The sequence below is a fragment of the Phascolarctos cinereus genome, unplaced genomic scaffold, assembly GCF_003287225.1.
Source record: "Phascolarctos cinereus isolate Bilbo 61053 unplaced genomic scaffold, phaCin_HiC Scaffold_2;HRSCAF=192, whole genome shotgun sequence".
Lineage (NCBI taxonomy): Eukaryota > Metazoa > Chordata > Mammalia > Diprotodontia > Phascolarctidae > Phascolarctos > Phascolarctos cinereus.
Window position 1 is genome coordinate 141038569 of NW_027555625.1, and position 18127 is coordinate 141056695.

The window sequence follows — 18127 nt, forward strand, 5'->3', positions numbered from 1 at the left end:
CGTGATCGGTCTGGATGGTCTTTGACCCATGAGGCACCCTATGCAGAGAAGGAAGAACATGGAGTTAGGAGGCCAGGTTTAAGTTCTGCCCTGAACTAGCTCTGTGACAGTCTATGAGTCTGAATGGGGTGATGGAGACCTGGTTACAGGTACATGAAGAGACAGGAAGGAGGCATCAAGGATAAGAATTGTTTCAAGAAATTTAGCAGTGAAGGGGAAGGAGGAGATGAATGGTAGGCGTGCAAAGGGAAGGGTTTTTTTAGGATTAGGAAAACCTGAGAATCATGGTAAAGAGATGAGGAGCTAGTGAAGAGGGGAAGACTGAAGATGTATGCAAGAGACAGAATGTTGCTAGAATTAGGCTTTAGAGGGAAAGGAATCAGGGATATTGTTAGAATAATTAGCCTTAATGCAAAATAGCACCATTATCTATTCTGTGAGGTGAGAAGAGAATGGACTAAAGATACTAAGATGGTTTGATGAATGGAGGAAAGCTGAGGGAAACCCACATCACATGACCTCAGTCTTCTTAGTGAGATAGATTATAAAGGGAATAGTTTCTTACACTGTAACAAATTTCTAAGTGCCTACTCTGTGAAGAGTATTGTGCTAAGCCCTGAGAATATTGTTAGGGTATTCTTGACAGTATCAGAATTTACTCTGGGGTGTGGTACTCCTGGTTTCTCATCTATAGTATCCATTTAATTTTTTCTCTTTGAAGAGAGAACATTAAGTAACACCCATGCTAGCTGGAGAACAACTTTACCTAGCACAAGCTTTATTTAACTTACTTCACATTGGCCCTGTTGGTCTTTCTACCATTCCTTAGGGCAAGCAGATTCTAATTCTGCTGTATTTTCTGTCTGCATAACTAGAGAAGTATTCTGATATAGCATGGGGACATTTGTTCCCTGAGAAATAACTTCCTTCCCTCACTTCTATTAGTAGTAGTTATTTGTTAAGGAATCATTTTTTTTTGTAGGTGCAGATACCTTACTCTATAGTTTTAAGCGTTAAGATGTCGGGGATTCTGATAGGAAAAAAAAAACTATATTCCCTTTCTTAACAAAATTAAGAGTGAGGGTACTTATGGAGTTTCTCTTGAAATCTGGAATTTGGAAAGAGGCATTTACATATTTTAGAAATGGCTATTGAAGTCAATCTGGGGAGTGAATATTCCACTGGTGAATGGAGCTGAGACAGATGTATGTACCTATTTGAATTAAGTCTTCCTGAGAATCTCTACTAGCTATTTTCCTAGCCCTTCTTCACCCCCTCTTCCTGTAATGGGGCCCTTAGGATTATGTTCATAAGAGGCCATTTGTGGGTTCTAGATCAGAGGTTGAACGGTCCCAAGTAAGAATGGTTTTTATATTTTTAAATAAAGTTTTGTTGTATTTTAAAATGTAAAAACCATTCTTAGCTTACAGGCATATAAACACACACTGCTCCAGATTTCTGACCCTTACTTGAGGAAAGTGGTAGAAGATATTTCATATTACTCTTTGGTTTGATCCTTAAAGACCCAAAGTGACCATTCAGACATTTCAAGTGTAGATGGATGAATTTCCAGACCAGCACTCCCTCAAAGATCTGCTCCCAGTATCATCAGCTCCAGAAAATTTATCCTTGTAAATTCTGAGAGACTAAGGCAGTTCTGCTAAGATTGCCATTTTAATTCTTGACAGCTGTTGCTGAGATCTGAGTGCCTTCAGCACCACTCTGTCACTTACTACAGCTATTACAATGGCCTTCTAAGTAGGGTCTTAAAAATGTTTCTTGGCCAGTCTGGATTTCCATCAACACCTGCCTGAAGAGACAAAAAACAAACAAACAAAAAAAGACTTCATCTTCTCATCCTGGAGGATCTCTGGGATGATCCAGTGAACCTGAGATACTCAATTTATTGCTCACTGTTAAGGGCTCTTTTGTGTTAAAGAGCAGTAAATGCCCCAAATAAAGGTCCCAGGAAAGGCCCTGGTCTTCAGTACAGAATTCTGACATGTCTGTTTTGTCTTCCAAAGGGGAAAGTTCAGATGGTGGTTTGCATCGTCACAGGCACACGAGACGATCTGTATGGGGCCATCAAGAAGCTGTGCTGTGTGCAGTCTCCAGTGCCCTCACAAGTGAGCTGGGGTTAGCGTGGGAGAATCAAGAAGCTCAGGCCTCAGGTTTCTTGGGGATGTTGAGGAGATGGAGAAAAAAATATTTTGTAGGGTACAGTCAGAACTCAGATTGTATACTGGTCCCCGTTATTGTTCCTCTGATTAGAGGGGTCTAGATGAGCGGCATATATTCCTTCATGAATGCTCAGTTTTGCCCAAATTTAGTTAGTAATTTTGCCTCTTGAGAAGATAAACCTCTGATTGGTTTTACAAGGCTGATTCTTGAGAATGTGGACTTTGCTTTGAAAAAGAGAAGTGGTTTTTCTCCATCAGCTTTGCTCAGAACTATTTTCTCATTTTGCATGAGATCCTTTTGAAAGTTTATTTCCAGATAGAGCACCAGCCCTGAAGTCAGGAGGACCTGAGTTCAAATCCAGCCTCAGACCAAACACTTGACACTTACTAGCTGTGTGACCCTGGGCAAGTCACTTAACCACAATTGCCTAAAAAGAAAGAAAGAAAGAAAGAAAATTTCATTTGAAAACCCAGACTTGAGGTTGTTGATAAGATAATAGCATCTACCAACTATAGTATCTTGAATAAAAGTAGTAATCATTATTTTGTATTGATTTCTGATTGGATTAGTATAAAATGATGTTCTGGGTTTGTTTTTTTTATTTCTTTTGGTCTTAGGTAATCAATGCCCGAACTGTTGCACAGCCCACCAAGCTATGGAGTGTAGCCCAAAAAATTTTGCTACAGATTAATTGTAAATTAGGTGGAGAACTTTGGGGAGTGGACGTTCCATTGGTGAGTGGAACTTAGATACCCAGTTCCTGGATAAACATGAGATACTTGTACCCATTCATGTTAGTCTCCTTAAGGGTCCAAAATAGTTGTTTTAATAGTCCTAAGGTATCTTCTTAGCTTTCTTACTTCTACTTTTTGTTATTAGCATTGACCATTTACCTGAGTGACCTATTTCTTTATATAGGAAGTGTAAAAGGTAGGTAATAATTTATCCCATTCTTGCTTTAAAAATAACTCTTTAGTATATAAAAGATGCAAGGTGGGATGCTTTGGGGATCAGATATTAAATGAAGTGAAGAAGTGATAGGCTGTGCTTTTTCTCTCCCAGAAACAACTGATGGTGATTGGGATGGATGTTTACCATGACCCCAGAAGGGGGATGCGTTCTGTGGTTGGCTTTGTTGCAAGCATCAGTCTGTAAGTGCTCCTTATCGTTATTTCCTCTAACGCTTCACCTTATTTTGGTCATGTGTTATATGGGCAGCTATTATATGGACACAGTGATATGCCTTGTACTCTGTTTATTTGAGGAGCTAAGATCAACACATAGGAAAAAATTATTATGAGAACATATAAGACATTATATAATTAATGGGTGAGTCCTGTAACTCAGAAATGGGTGAGATCTCTCTGGACGGTAATACTCAGTAACAGAAGTAGTCATCTGTGAATTGGGCCCTGCAGAATAAGTAAGGACATCTCAGGCTAGAGCAGTAATCTGAAGCAGAGATGAAGATGTGGAAATCAGCAAGATACATTCCAGAAACAGTGAAGAGGCAGCACGATGTGGTAAGAGTAGCTTTGGAGTAGAGTCTAAGAACTTGAGTTTGAATCTAAGTGTCACCTCCGTGGCCTTGGGCAATCATTCACCCATTCCGGATCTCTGTGTAAAGTGAGAGGGGGGACTAGTGGATACCAAAATTCCCTTCTGTCTCCAAACCTATGGCCCCGTGAGGTGTTCGTAACTGGAGTGGACAGTGTGTGTTGTGGGAGAGTGGGTGAAAATTAGGTGAGTAGAGTGAAGGCAGATTTTGTGGAACCCTGGAAGCCGGTCAGGGGAGTTTAAAGTGGAGGTGGTAAACAGTACGTTACAATGTTAGGCTTTGAAATAGAGGAAGAGAATTATATTCTGGGAGCAATATTGAGGGAAGCCCAACTGTGGTATAGAAATAGGGAAATTAGATTAACTAGGGAGAGATTAGTCAGAAGGACCTATAAGGGTTCATCTTTTACAGCATGTAGGGGGCTATTGTAAAAATCAGTTATTGAAGGGGCAGCTAGGTGGCGCAGTGGATAGAGCACCGTCCCTGGATTCAGGAGGACCTGAGTTCAAATGCGGCCTCAGACACATAACACTTACTAGCTGTGTGACCCTGGACAAGTCACTTAACCCCATTGCCTAGCCTAAAACAAACCAAACAAAAAAATCAGCTATTGAAGTAGTGTGAGTCTGGACTAGGGTATTGCCAATGGGAATGGAGAAGAGACAGATGCAAAAGAAATCTTGAAGGAAGAACTCATGAAATTTAATAACAGTCTCAACGATCTCAATATAAGATAAGAAATATTAATTCAACAAATATTTTCTATAAGCCTGAAGTTTTGATGTTTCTGAGAATCACAGTATCCCTGAGTTAGGGACATCAGAGACCATTTAGTGGCCAACCCATGCCTGGCCAGTGAAACCCTCTACAAATACTTCTAATAAGTGGTCATCCAGTTGAATGTTTATATTGTCATTAACATTAGCTATTGTCCTAAGGGCTCTGTTTCTTTGTATAGGAAATAAAAGTCAGGTGGGTAATAATCTTCATTGAAGTTGTTGAGAGACAGGAACAAACACACCACCTACCAAGTGCATTCTACTTTGGGACAATTCCAGCTACTAGGAATTTTTTCTCTACATTAAACCTAAATTTTTCTTATGCATCTTTCCACTCAAGTGTTCCTAGTTCTGCTTTCTGGACCCATGGAAAACAAGTCATTCATCTTTTCCATGAAAACCTTTCAAATTCTTGAAGATGTATCATTCTCCCATAAATCTTCTCTAAGTTAAATATTCTTAGCTTCTTAAGCTGGGGCATGATCTCCACTCTACTTATCATCCTAGTCACCCTCTTTAAGACATAACCTACCTTGTCAATGTCCTTCCTAAAATGTTACCTCCAGATCCAAGCATAATCCAGAGGTGTTCTACCCAGGGCAAAAAAAGCAGGGCAATTAACTTTTTTTTTTTTGCAGTGGGGGTTAAGTGACTTGCCCAGGGTCACACAGCTAGTAAGGATCAAGTGTTTGGTCTAAGAATGGATTTGAACTCAGTTTTCCGGTGCTCTATCTACTGCGCCACTTAGCTGCCCCTGACAATTAACTCTTTTTTTTTTTTGTTTTTTTGGTTTTTGGTTTTAGGCAGTTGGGATTAAGTGACTTGTCTAGGGTCACACAGCTAGTAAGTGTCAAATGTTTGGAGGCCGGATTTGAACCCAGGTCCTCCTGACTTCAGGGCCGGTGCTCTATCCACTGGGCCACCTAGCTGCCCCGACAATTAACTCTTAATCCCAGAATACCTTCTTTATTAATGCAACCTAGGAAAGCATTTTTTTTATTGTCATTTCACACTATTGATTCATACTGTTCTTTCAGGCCGCTAAAGCCCTGAGACCTTTTTCACATGAACTGCCAAGCCTTCTCTATCTTGTACTAGAGAAGGTGATATGTAACCTAAATGTAGAACTTTACATTTTATTTTATTAGATTCAGTCTAAGTGGCTGCTAAGTAGTGAAGTGGATAAAGTGCTGAATTTGGAGTCTTGCCTAAGACACTCATTGAGCAGCAGCTCTGACCCTGGGAAGTTCTTTTACTTCTTTCCACCTGTTTCCTAAATTGCAAAATGGGGATAATGCTATTGTCTACCAGACCAAGGTTATTGTGAGGATCAAATGAGATAACATATGTGAAGCATTTTGTAAACTTTCATATGCTCTATACATGTAAGCTATTATTATTAAGATCATCTATCCTGGTGAGGCCATTTCATCCAATGCAATGAGTTCTTCCTCCCAGCCTCATGAGGGTTTGAGATAATGAATGTAAAGTACTTTATAGATTTAGCTGTTCTTTTCCACTTCTTGTTAATTGTTTTTGTCCTGTAGAGAGAGTACTGTTGCCAACTGGCAGATGAGGGATCTGGACAGGAAGTCAGTTTGGTTTTTTTTTAATTTTTTTTATTAATTTATTTTGATTTATCAACAGTCACTTCCATAATCTTTTGAGTTTTAAATTTTTCTTCACCTCCCTCTCCAACTCCCTCCCAAGATGGTGCACAATCTGATATAGGCTTTACATATACATTCCTATTAAACATTTTCACATTGGTCATGTTGTAAGGAAGAATTAGAACCAATAGGAGGAACCACCAGAAAGAAGAAACAAACAAAACAAAACAGAAGGAAAAAAAATAGCAAATAATGTGCTTCAATCTGCATTCAAACTCCATAGTTCTTTCTTTGGATGTGGATAGCATTTTCCATCATGAGACCTTTGGAGATATCTTAAATCCTTTCATTGCTGAGAAGCTCTAAGTCTATCAAAGTTAGTCATTGTACAATGTGACTGTTACTGCGTATAACGTTCTCTTGGTTCTGCTCACTTCACTCAGCATCAGTCCATACATGTCTTTCCAGGTTTTTCTGAAGTCTACCTACTCATCATTTCTTATAGCACAACAGTATTCCATTACATTCATATACCACAACTGGTTTAGCCATTCCCCAATTGATGGGCATCCCCTCAATTTCCAATTCTATGCCACCACAAAAAGGGCTGCTACAAATATTTTTGTACATGTGGGTCCTTTTCCCATTTGTATGATCTCTTTCTATTGCTAGGTCAAAGTACGCACATTTTTATAGCCCTTTGGGCATAGTTCCAAATTGCTCTTCAAAATGGTCGGATCATTTCACAACTCCACCAACAATGCAATAGTGTTGCATTTTTCCCACATCTTCTCCAGCATTTGTCATTTACTTGTTTTGTCATGTTGGCCAATCTGATAGGTGTGATGTGGTGGAAGTCAGTTTTCTAAAGAGGATAAAAAAAAAAAAGATAAATTGAATTTGAGGTAAAAGTATTACTTCCAAATGAAACTATAAGTAGTCAAAGATAGGGGCATTGAAACACTGATTAGAGAGTTGTGGAGGTATGTGACTTAATAAAATCTTGAAATTAAATGAGACCTTAAAGGTTATCTAATTTAACTTATGTCATTCAAAATCCCTCCCCCATCCCACTTAACATTCTTGGAAAGTAGTTATCCAGCTTTTGCTTTTAGATTTCTAGAAAGGGGAAAACTTATTACCTAGTGAATCAGCCTGTCCATTTTTGTACCACTCCAAATAAAATTCTTGTATTAAGCTAAAATTGTTCTTATAATTTCTTTCAAGTGCTTGATGGATCCATACAGGTTGAGTTAGTCTTTCTTCCAAATAGCATCACTTCAAATATTAGACACCAGTAATCTTGTTATGCCTAGGGGGTAACATGTTTTTTTTCTTTTTTTTTAAATTTTATTAATTTTTTTTGATTTATCAACAATCACTTCCATATGCTTTTGAGTTGAAAATTTTTCTCCCCCCTTCCTCCCCCCCACCCTCCCCAAAACGGCGCACAATCTGATATAGGCTTTACATTTACATACCCATTAAACATATTTTCACATTAGTGAAGTTGTAAGTAAAAATTAAAATCAATAGGAGGAACCATCAGAAAGAGGAAACAAAACTCAAGAGAAGGTAAAAATAAATGATAGCGATTCAATTTCCATAGATCTTTCTTTGGATATGGACAGCATTTTCTATCCCGAGGCCTCTGGAGATGTCTTAGATCCTTGTAATGCTGAGAAGGGTTCAGTTTAACAATATTAGTCATCGCATAACGTGGCTGTTATTGTGTACAAAGTCCTCTTGGTTCTGCTCACTTCACTCAGCATCAGACCATTTAAGTCTTTCCAGCTTTTTCTGAAGTCAGCCTGTTCATCATTTCTTATAGCACAATAGTATTCCATTACATTCATATACCACAACTGGTTCAGCCGTTCCCCAATTGATGAGCATCCTCTCAATTTCCAATTCTTTGCCAGCACAAAAAGAGCTGCTATGAATATTTGTGTACATGTGGTTCCTTTTCTAGAGGGTAACATGTTAATATCATCTAAGTTTTCTTTTATTCCTCCTTGTTTCCCTCATACAATAGGTACAGTCCTTGATCTAGGAGCTCTGAAATTTAGCTATGATATTCCTTAGGGTTTTCGTTTTGGGATCTCTTCCAGGAAGTGATCAGTAGATTCTTTCAGTTTCTATTTTGCCCTCTGGATCTAAGATATTGGTGCATTTTTCCTTTATAATTTCTTGAAATATGATGTTTATATTCTTTTTTTGATCATGGCTTTCACTAATTCTTAAATTAACCCTCCTTGATCTCTTTTCCAGGTCAGTTATTTTTCCAGTAAGGTATTTCACATTTTCTTCTCTGTTTTTCATTGTTTCATTTTTCATTTTTCATGGACAAGAAATGTCCATTTTTCCAGTTCTACTTTTTAAGGAGTCCTTCTCTTCAGTGAATTTTGTGCCTCTTTTACCATTTGGCTAATTCTGTGTTTTTTTCTTTTGTTTTGTTTTGTTTAGGCAATTGGGGTTAAGTGACTTGCCCAGGGTCACACAGCTAGTAAGTGTCAAGTGTTAGGTCTGAGTCCAGATTTGAATTCAGGTCCTCCTGACTTCAGGGCCAGTACTCTATCCACCGTGTCACCTAGCTGCCCCTAATTCTGTTTTTTAAGATGTTATTTTTTCAGTATTTTTTGTGCCTCTTTTACCAAGCCATTAGTTCTCTTTTTCGTAATTTTCTTGCATCACTCTCATTTCTTTCCCATTTTTACTCTACCACACTTATCGCTTCAGGAATTCATGTTGGACTTCCATACAATTTGCATTTTTCTTTGAGGCTTTGCTTGTAGCTGTTTTCACAGTGTTTTCTTCTGGGTTTGTGTCTTGACCTTCCCTGCCTCCATAGTAGCTTTTTATGGTCAGGTGTTTGTTTATTTGTTTGTTTGTTTCTTTGGGGGGTTTTTTGCTTATTTTTTAGCACTTTGAACTTTATGGGCTTTTTTTGTGATGCTGTTTTCAGAGTTAGTTCTGAAAGTCTTCAAGTGTTTGTTGCTTCCAAGATGGTATGCTCCAGAGAGAGGTTTGGTCACTGCTTTCCTGGTCTTCATTATGGTCTTTACAACCTGCTCCCCTGCAGCTACAAGTGCTAAGGCTCCTCCCTGCCCTGGAACTGCGACCAAGGCCACTGCTCCCTTGTGACTGACTACAAGTGGTCCTCTCTGTCCAGGAATTTTGGCCCAAAACTGAGGATGGCCAGTGGAGTTGCCAAAGAGCACCTGATCCTACACTGTGTCAGCTCAAGAGTCCCTTATGAAAAGGCTGTTTCTGACCAGTTGTCCAGTCCCCTTAACGTCTCAAAGCTAAGAGCTCTCAGAGCGGCTGCTGCCAAGAGGCGCCCCCTGAGCTAGGCCTCGCCCACTCCAGAGCTCGATTTAAAGGGTTGTCTTAAAGTTGTTAGGGAGGAGTTGTTGGGAGAGTTCAGCAGCACAGGAGGCTGTGCAGAGGGGCAAGACGAGATCCCAGGGCGCGAGAGCAAGTGCCCAGCTGTCAGTTTATTACTGACTCTTCGGTTCTTGGTCACAGCAGAAGGCAGGCTGGAGAAATGATCTGTACCCAAGAGCGGCATTCCTGAGTGGGCAGCAGCTGTGGGCCATGCACTACGCACTGAGCAAGGAGCAATAGGAGCAATGTGGCACTGACCCTTGGAGTGGAGCAGGGTCTCAGCTCTGACTTTTATCTCTGTCTGAAACCTGTAGAGGGATATTGAGAGCAGGGATCTAGACCGAAGGGAAGCTGTGGAAGGAGCTTGAGTTGAGTTTTGAAGGAAATGATTGCTTCTGAAAGGCAGGTAAGGACAGAGCATATTCTAGGCAGGGGAATCCCAGTGAAATTGATGGGGAGGGATGAAATGGAATCTAGGTAGTGTGGGGGAACATCAGGAAGGCATAAGTGGGCTGGAAAGGTAAGGGGGGACGAGGCTGTCAAGGGCTTTGAAGGCCAGAGAAGTTTCTATTTTACCATGAAAGTAATAGGCAGCATTGTAGCCTCATTACCTAGCACTGCATGTAGTAGGAGACTGATAAATTTTAGCTAAATTAAGGTGAGTTTCTCAAATTTACGGTGAAATCTTTGGGAATGAGAAACAAGAATTTTTTTTTGTCTCCCCCATAAAGCCTGGTACATAATAAATGTTGATTGGTTAATTACCAAACCTGCCTTTTAGTATCTGAGATTCAAACTTCTATTGATGTATTTTCTCTTCTCTGTCTTTCCTTTACCAGCTCCCTCACCAGATGGTATTCCCGAGTGGTGTTCCAGATGCCTCATCAGGAGATTGTGGACAGACTGAAACTGTGCCTGGAGGATTCCTTAAAGAAGTACTATGAGGTGAGGAAAGCCAGACTTTTGTAATTTCAGAATCTCTTCCTATTTGACCTCTGTAAATTGACAGGAAACATGATTTAGTAGAAGTAAACCCAAATCATATTTATTGGACTTATTAAGCAGGTTCAGAGTCCAACAGTCCTAAGTTCAACAGTTGAACAAGAAAGTTTCAACCTGTGATAGTGTGTATCAAACCGAGGGGAATAAGGTTGCAGTTTGGCATTATTGCTTTCCATGTTTTCGACCTTATGCCCCTATACCACTGCTGTTACCAGAGATTTAGTTTAAATAATTAGTATGGCATACAAATTTACCTGATTCTTATGAGTAGGTCATTGCCAGCTGAATCCTCTCATCTTTTCATAAGACAAATATAAAATTAGTCCTCCACCCCAATTCAGATATCCAAAGTATGCTGAGCCATGAGAATCGGCACGTAATTTCCATTAAGCTGATACTGGGCTGGAGAAGTGGGCAGAGAATGTTCTCAGCCCGTCATAGAGGTATTCAAAGTAAGCCTTGATCTATGTGGCTTGGGCTTCTTAAGGATGGATTTAGCCCTTGTGAAAAGTAAGCTATCAAAATTGTTGTTTAAGACTAAATCTGGTCCCTAGAATTGTTCCTTTCATGCATATAAAGAAGTTTTCTACTGCACCTCCCTGCAAACAAATTTTAATATCATTCTAAATAGCAGAAGTTAATGATCTGTAGTATGCTTTATTCTGTAAAGAGACCTATGAAGCACGCTATCATTTTAGAGCTGAAAAGGATTTCATTTTACAGATAAAGAAGGTAGTAGGGGCAGCTGGGTAGTGCAGTGAATAGAGCGCTGGCCCTGGAGTCAGGAGGAACTGAGTTCAAATCCGGCCTCAGACACATGATACTCACTTGCTGTGTGACCCTGGGCAAGTCACTTAACCCCGACTGCCTCGCAAGCGGGGGGAAAAAAAAAGGTGGTAAATGATTTGTTTCATGTCATACAGAGGCAGAGAGAGATAAACTAGAACCCAGGGCTCCTGAGTACAGGCCCCATTCTCTTTCTGTAACATCATGTGACCACAGTGTAGATGCAGGTACAAGTCTTCCTCTGTTTCTTGGCTTTGCTTCTTTCTTCTATTCTCAGAGTCACAGTCCAATTTCAGCTCCTAACCACCTCTTTAATTACTGCCTAGGACAGCAGCTGAATCCAACCATGTACTAAATTCAGAATGAACCTGTTATTTAGCTGAGTCTCAAAACAAGGCCAAACAGTAGTTTATCAGTTGTGGTTTTTCAGTGTGGAACCAAACCAAAACTTGGGGGAGAAAAATCCTACTTTGCCATCATGTCATATGGAAATTTAAAATATATTTCTAAAATTGTTGAACTAAAATAAACCTAGATTAAAAAATCTTTTCTGAATTCAGTGATTCCTTCCATTTGCCAAATCTACCTGCCTCCGACCTTTTGGCCTCCATTCTGTGTTATGCGTAGCTGGAAGGATCATTTTACTTAAATATATTTTGATATCTCCACTAAGTTTGACTCCATTGCCTCAGAATACAATTTATTTGTGGTCTGACCAAACTGGAAAGCCTTTGGTTATGAGTCTGGAATAGCCTATAGACCTGTTATCTGAGGGGAATCAGAGGACAGAGGCATCCCCTGAAGTTTGGCGACGGAGTGATGAATTTTTTATTCTGTACCACTCATGAAGATCATCCACTAAGGCAAAGAGGGGTTAGGATCTATGTTAGGGGGGAGGACCCATGCTGATCCTTAAAGTATTGAAGTATGTCTGTTTTTATCATGGGATTTAAAACTGAAGAGACTTTAAAATCTAATCACTAAGCCCAGCACCCCCATTTTACAGTTGAAGGAAACAGGCCCAGCAGGGTTGTGACTTGGCAGTCATCACACAGGTCATAAACAACTAATTTAGAATTTGAACCCAGGTTCTCTCATTTCAAATCTAGTGTTCTTCCCACTTCTCTACTGCTGCTCATGTCACTGAATGGCTCCCAAATAAAATTAAAACTCCTAATGATACATAGGTTTTAAAGTTCACAATCTTCTAGTTAGTCATACTTCTGTAATCTTAAATGCTGAGTTTCTGGTAAAGGAGAGAGATGAGTGATCAGTCTGGCTGGAGCATTAAAGAAAGCAAGACTGTTCATCCTGGATTTTCCAGTGTATTCCTTGTTTTAAGAAAGGAAAAAAAAAGGGACATTCTTTATCACACATACCATGTGCCCTGGTTTTCTAATTTACAGAATATGATCATCATAGGCATGGGCAATGGGGCAATGAGGATTACTTCATTGGGGCTCACAGAATCAATATCTCATTATCTTATAGTTGTACCTTATATTTAAGTAGAGTAGCATTTAGTAATATATTAGTTGTACTTAAATTTGCTTTTTTCATATCTATATTTCCACCTTAGATTATAAATTCTTTGAGGTTAGGAATTATGTCCTGCATTTTCTTTGTAACTAAAGTTTCTACAAGGCAGAAATCACACATTGTGTCCAGTAAAGGCTGCTAACTAACAAATGAGATATCTTACTCAATGGTCTATTTCTTACCTTCACCAAAGAAAGTTATGACTTCTTTGTGCCTCTGTTTCCCTGTCTCTGGCATAAAGAGAATAACAAGATCATAGGCTCAAGACCAGAAGGGACTTTGAAATCATCTCAGCTAATTCTTATCTTACATATATACAAACTCTGAGAGCCAGAGAAGTCTGACTATTTGCCCACAGTTACACAGGTAGTAATTGACAGGGTCAGGATTTGAACCCAGTTCTTTGGATTTCAAAGCCAATGCCCTTTCCAATGTACCCCTGTCTCAGGATGTGCAAATAAATTATGTAATTGTAAATTAAGTATATTGAGTTTCTCAGGAAAATGATATTATAGATATATATAAAAGTATGAAATATGATCTAGGTAATTATATTGCAAAAGCGTTCATTGCAAGGTTCCTTTGATTTCAAGCATATATATACTTTCAATTTAGGTACAATGTGTGTGACGCATTATGCAGAATAAAGTTCAGAAATTGTCCAGTTTTATCTGTTTGGGCCAAATGTACCTTCAGATGATAGGGAAATAATGAACTTTGAATTCAGCATCACTGAATAAGAACCAAAAATATCTTTTCCAATAAATTGTGAGCTAAACTATTTAAAAAAAAAAGACACACATATACAACAAAAACCTAGCGAACTAGCTCATACAGGAAAAGAACTTTAAATATTTTACTATTAAATAAGAACCTCAAAACATTCAACAAAGTGGGTAGTTATTTTATTTCATTTCATTTTTTCCAAGTTATTCTCTGGTGTGTTGTATAGTTACAATTTTAAAGAATTAAACATCTGTATTCCAAAAGAGATAAAAAAACAAAACAGAAAAGGACCTATATTTACAAAAATATTTATAGCAGTTCTTTTCTGGGGGTAAAGAATTAGAAGTTGAGGGGATGTCCATTAATTGGGGAGTGACTGAACAAGTTGTGGTATATGATTATGATGGAATACTATTGTACTGTAAGAAATGATGGAGTAGGATGCTCTCAGAAAAACCTGAAAAGACTTGCATGAGCTGATGGAAAGTGAAATGTGCCATGTACAAAGTAACAGCAATATTGTAAGACGATCAGCCATGAATAACTTAGCTATTCTCAGCAATACAATGATCCAAGACAGCTCTGAAGGACTTATGATGAAAAATGCTATCTATCCCGAAAAAGAACTGTTGGTGTCTGAATACAGATTGAAACATACTTTTTTTTTCTTGTCTGTGTTTTCTTTCACAATATGACTTATGAATATGTTTTGCATGACTACACATGTATGACCTCTATGGAATTGCTTACCTTCTCAATATGGGGGGGAGAGGAAGGGAGAGAATTTGGAACTCAGAAGTTAAAAATAAATGTTAATTGTTTTTACATGTAACTGAGGAAAAATAAAATACTAAATAAAAGCTAAAAAAAAAAAGAAATTAAACCTCCATAATATTTCAGGGTGACTAGTACAAGAATGTTTTATTTAGCTATATTTCATCACCTTTTGAGTCTCTGTCTTTGGGTATGCTTGCCACTTAGTAATCTGAGGGAAAGATAGGTTAAGGAAGCCAAACCCATCATAAACTGTTCTTTACTAGTGGTAGTTTACTTGGTATATCTATGCCAAAGAAGAGTTTTGTTTTATTCTATATGTGGATTAGGAATTTACTAGCTGCATGACCATAGGCAGGTCCTTAACCTCTGTTTGCCTCAGTTTCCTCATCTGTAAAATGGGGACAATAACAGTATCTACCTCCCAGGGTTGTTGTGAGGAACAAATGAAATGATACTTGCAAAGTTCTTGGCACAGTACCTGGCACACAACAGGCGTTATATAAATGTTAGCTAATATTATGATGATGATGATGATGATGAAGGCTTAATATAAATTCCAAGTTGACAGGCAGATGAATTGGGACCATCATTTTTCTGAACAGTCTTTCAACTTTTCCTACACATTTAAATCAGGAACCTCTCAGCTCTAAATCTGTAATCCTATAATCTGCTTGACTCAAGTTTGCTTATCTTTCTTTATGTACTGTTTGACGGCTCCTTTTGATATTCCTGACCTCTCATTATCCTGTGGAAATCTAGAAATGAACACGAACTTTTTTCAGCAAAACTAACTCTGTTTGGACCTGTCTGTCAAATATATCTGATGTCATATGCCCAAGAAATGCAAGTTTGAATCTTTCTCGCCAGTGAGTACTGTGTCTGGTGAGTTCCCTTTTCTCAGAGATAATAGAGAATTTGTATTATTTGGTGTTTCACTTCAGGTAAACCACTGCCTGCCAGAGAAAATTGTGGTGTACAGAGATGGAGTATCAGATGGTCAGCTGAAGACGGTCACCAGCTATGAGATCCCTCAGTTACAGAAGTGCTTTGAAGCTTTTGAAAACTACCAACCCAAGATGGTGGTGTTTGTGGTCCAGAAAAAAATTAGCACTAACCTGTACTCGGCTGCTACAGATAATTTTGTGACTCCCTCTCCAGGTACTGTAGTGGACCACACCATCACAAGCAGAGAGTGGTGAGTAAGCTGCCTTTCAGCTCATCTTTGGGGAAATATGGGAGATCAGCTTTTGGAGGACTCTTCTAGATTCAGGATGGAAGGGTTGTTCTTAGAGACTATGTGTATAGAAAACACTTTTTTTTTCTTCTTCTGCCTCCTGCCTATGGTGCTTGAGGGAATAAACTGGTGGGGGTAAAGAGGTTCTCCTAAGCTAACAAAACATCAGGCACAGACCTCCCTCTGTAATGGAGATGGAGATGATGCAAATGTCTACCAGCTCTCCAGGAAATAACACTGGACTAGGTTTCTCTTTTTTTCTTATCTGTAAAATGGGGTGGTTGAGCTAGATTTCCAAAATCCCTTCTAGCTCCAAAGATAAAAAATAGAGCCATCTGGGGCAGCAAGATGGTGCAGTGGATAGAATTCTGGCCTTGGAGTCAGGAGGACCTTAGTTCAAATCCAGCCTCAGACACTCGGCACTTACTACCTATGTGACCCTGGGCAAGTCACTTAACCCTGATTGCCTCACCAAAAAAAAAAAAAGAGCTATCCAAAAGTCTTCAGGGACTGCCTGAAGATGTAGTGAGTTCTTCATTTTTTAGAAGTCTTCAAGCTTCTAAGGAGATATTGTATGGAGAGTATTCCTGCTTGGGTATTGAATAAAATGCTTCCAGCTCTTGAGATTTTGTGATTCTGTAATACAATCCGTGTCACAAGTTTGATCGTTTTTCTTGCCAGGGTGGATTTCTACCTACTTGCCCATCACGTGCGGCAGGGCTGTGGCATTCCTACACATTATGTATGCGTTCTCAACACTGCAAATTTGAGCCCTGACCACATGCAGAGGTGAGCCCTTTCTTCCTGTAGGGCAGTAGTTCTCAAAATATGGGCTTGAGAACTGGAGACTTTCCTTGGAGTCCAGGAGGTCAAAACTATTATCATAATAATACTAAGACATTTTAATTTCCAGTACTGTAAATATTGGCAAATGTAATACGTATAACAAAAGATGATTGGGGGTTCTCATTAATTTTTAAGAGTGTAAAAGGGTCCTGGGACCCCAAAGTTTGAGAATTGTAGCTTTAGAAGGTAAGTCTGGAGCCAGCTAATTAAGATAGAGCCAACCACAGGAACAATTGCCAGTTGAGTTCCTTGAAATCTTTGACTAGTATTTTCAGGGGGTAAAAATATAGTTTGAATTTGGACAGTACAAAAATACTTAATTTTCTCAGCATAGTTGTAGTCTCTTTTTTTTTTTTGAAAACATTAAATTTGGCTGACTGGAAGAATTTACTCGTTTTTGGTAGAAAGTTTCCTTGATTTGGTGAACGGGAGAGCCAAGCTACAGGTAAATTAATTTGTCCAAGGCATTTGATTAAGTTAATGGTAATATCAGAAACATCTTCCCTGTTGGGAAATAATTAGGAAGGCTTCCAAGAACTTTTCAGCACATTTGAGGTTTTAGTTTGCTAAGAATAACTCAGGGAATGTGATGGTGTATGATAATTGGCGTTCCCAAGTGGACAGATGGATATTTTTAAGCACAAAGTAGTCCTGAGTGCATTGTTCTGTTCTTGGCCTTCAGGTTAACATTCAAGCTTTGCCACATGTACTGGAATTGGCCTGGCACCATCAGAGTCCCAGCTCCCTGCAAGTATGCCCACAAGCTAGCTTTCCTGTCTGGACAAGTCTTACATCATGAACCAGCCATCCAGTTGTGTGAGAAACTCTTCTTCCTGTAACCCAAAGTGTCAGCAAGCAAGTTGAGAAAAGGGAAAAATGAGTTTTCTGGATTTGTGTAGAAACCCGAGCTATGACTTCTCCAGTATCAACAGAGACAAAAAGTGGCATTTTTGAGTTGCTGTTTTCCCCTTCCTCAGCCCAGTAATATTTACTTCATTTTATTTTTTCAACTGCTACTACCAAGAAAACTGTAAGTCATTTCAGCCCTGTGTGACTTGAAAATTACCATTCCCCATTTGGGAAGGAGATAGAACATTGCCACTTTTGGAGGTCTAGGAAAAGTTTAAAAAAAAAACCAAACCAACTCGTAAGCCTCCAAGCCAGATAGAACTGTAAAAATCTATAATATCTCTGTTTTCCAAACCCCATCATCCTTTCTGGTGCCATAGGTGAGAAAATATGTGGTCTTTGCAAGTTCCTTAAGGAGACATCTGGACAACTGGGAAAGGCTAAACAGCTGTTTCTTTAAAACAGGCATTGCTCCTGCTGGCCTGGTGCTTAGCCTTTCCGTGGAATTGGGCTCAATTCAGCAAGCATTTCTCAATGACACTTCTGACATAAAAGCCTATTGTATTTTTTAATAAATTTTTATTAATATCTTTGTTTTACATCACCTAAATTTCCCACCGTTTAATCTTGTCCTTCCCTCCCACAGAGAGCCAGCCCTATAATAAATGATAAAACAGAAGGGGAACAAAGCAGTTTAGCAAAGCTAACCAAATAACCTTGAAAAAACTCTGATCTTCACCTCTAGTCCTCCACCTCTAAAAAGAATTGAGGGAGGTATGTTAAAACACTATTGTCAACCTTCACTTTAGATGTCTCTGGCACTCCAGATATTTCAAATGGACCCTTTCTGTGT

The 18127-nt window shown here is 39.0% G+C and overlaps 1 protein-coding gene across 4 annotated transcripts in view; it reads left to right on the plus strand.

Moving 5' to 3' along the window:
- The window catches only part of PIWIL2 (piwi like RNA-mediated gene silencing 2), a 75545-nt gene extending 57667 nt beyond the window's left edge, over positions 1 to 17878 (plus strand). For 3 of the 4 annotated variants that reach the window (XM_078149640.1, XM_020975738.2, XM_020975739.2), the window contains 7 exons: positions 2025 to 2126; positions 2799 to 2915; positions 3244 to 3332; positions 10355 to 10460; positions 15287 to 15540; positions 16261 to 16368; positions 17108 to 17878. In XM_078149640.1, the coding sequence (XP_078005766.1) occupies positions 2025 to 2126; positions 2799 to 2915; positions 3244 to 3332; positions 10355 to 10460; positions 15287 to 15540; positions 16261 to 16368; positions 17108 to 17264 (933 nt within the window). In that variant the 3' untranslated portion in view covers positions 17265 to 17878. The remainder of the gene's footprint in view (positions 1 to 2024; positions 2127 to 2798; positions 2916 to 3243; positions 3333 to 10354; positions 10461 to 15286; positions 15541 to 16260; positions 16369 to 17107) is intronic. The other variant, XM_078149641.1, reaches the window with a different exon arrangement.
- The last annotated feature ends 249 nt before the right edge of the window (positions 17879 to 18127 follow it).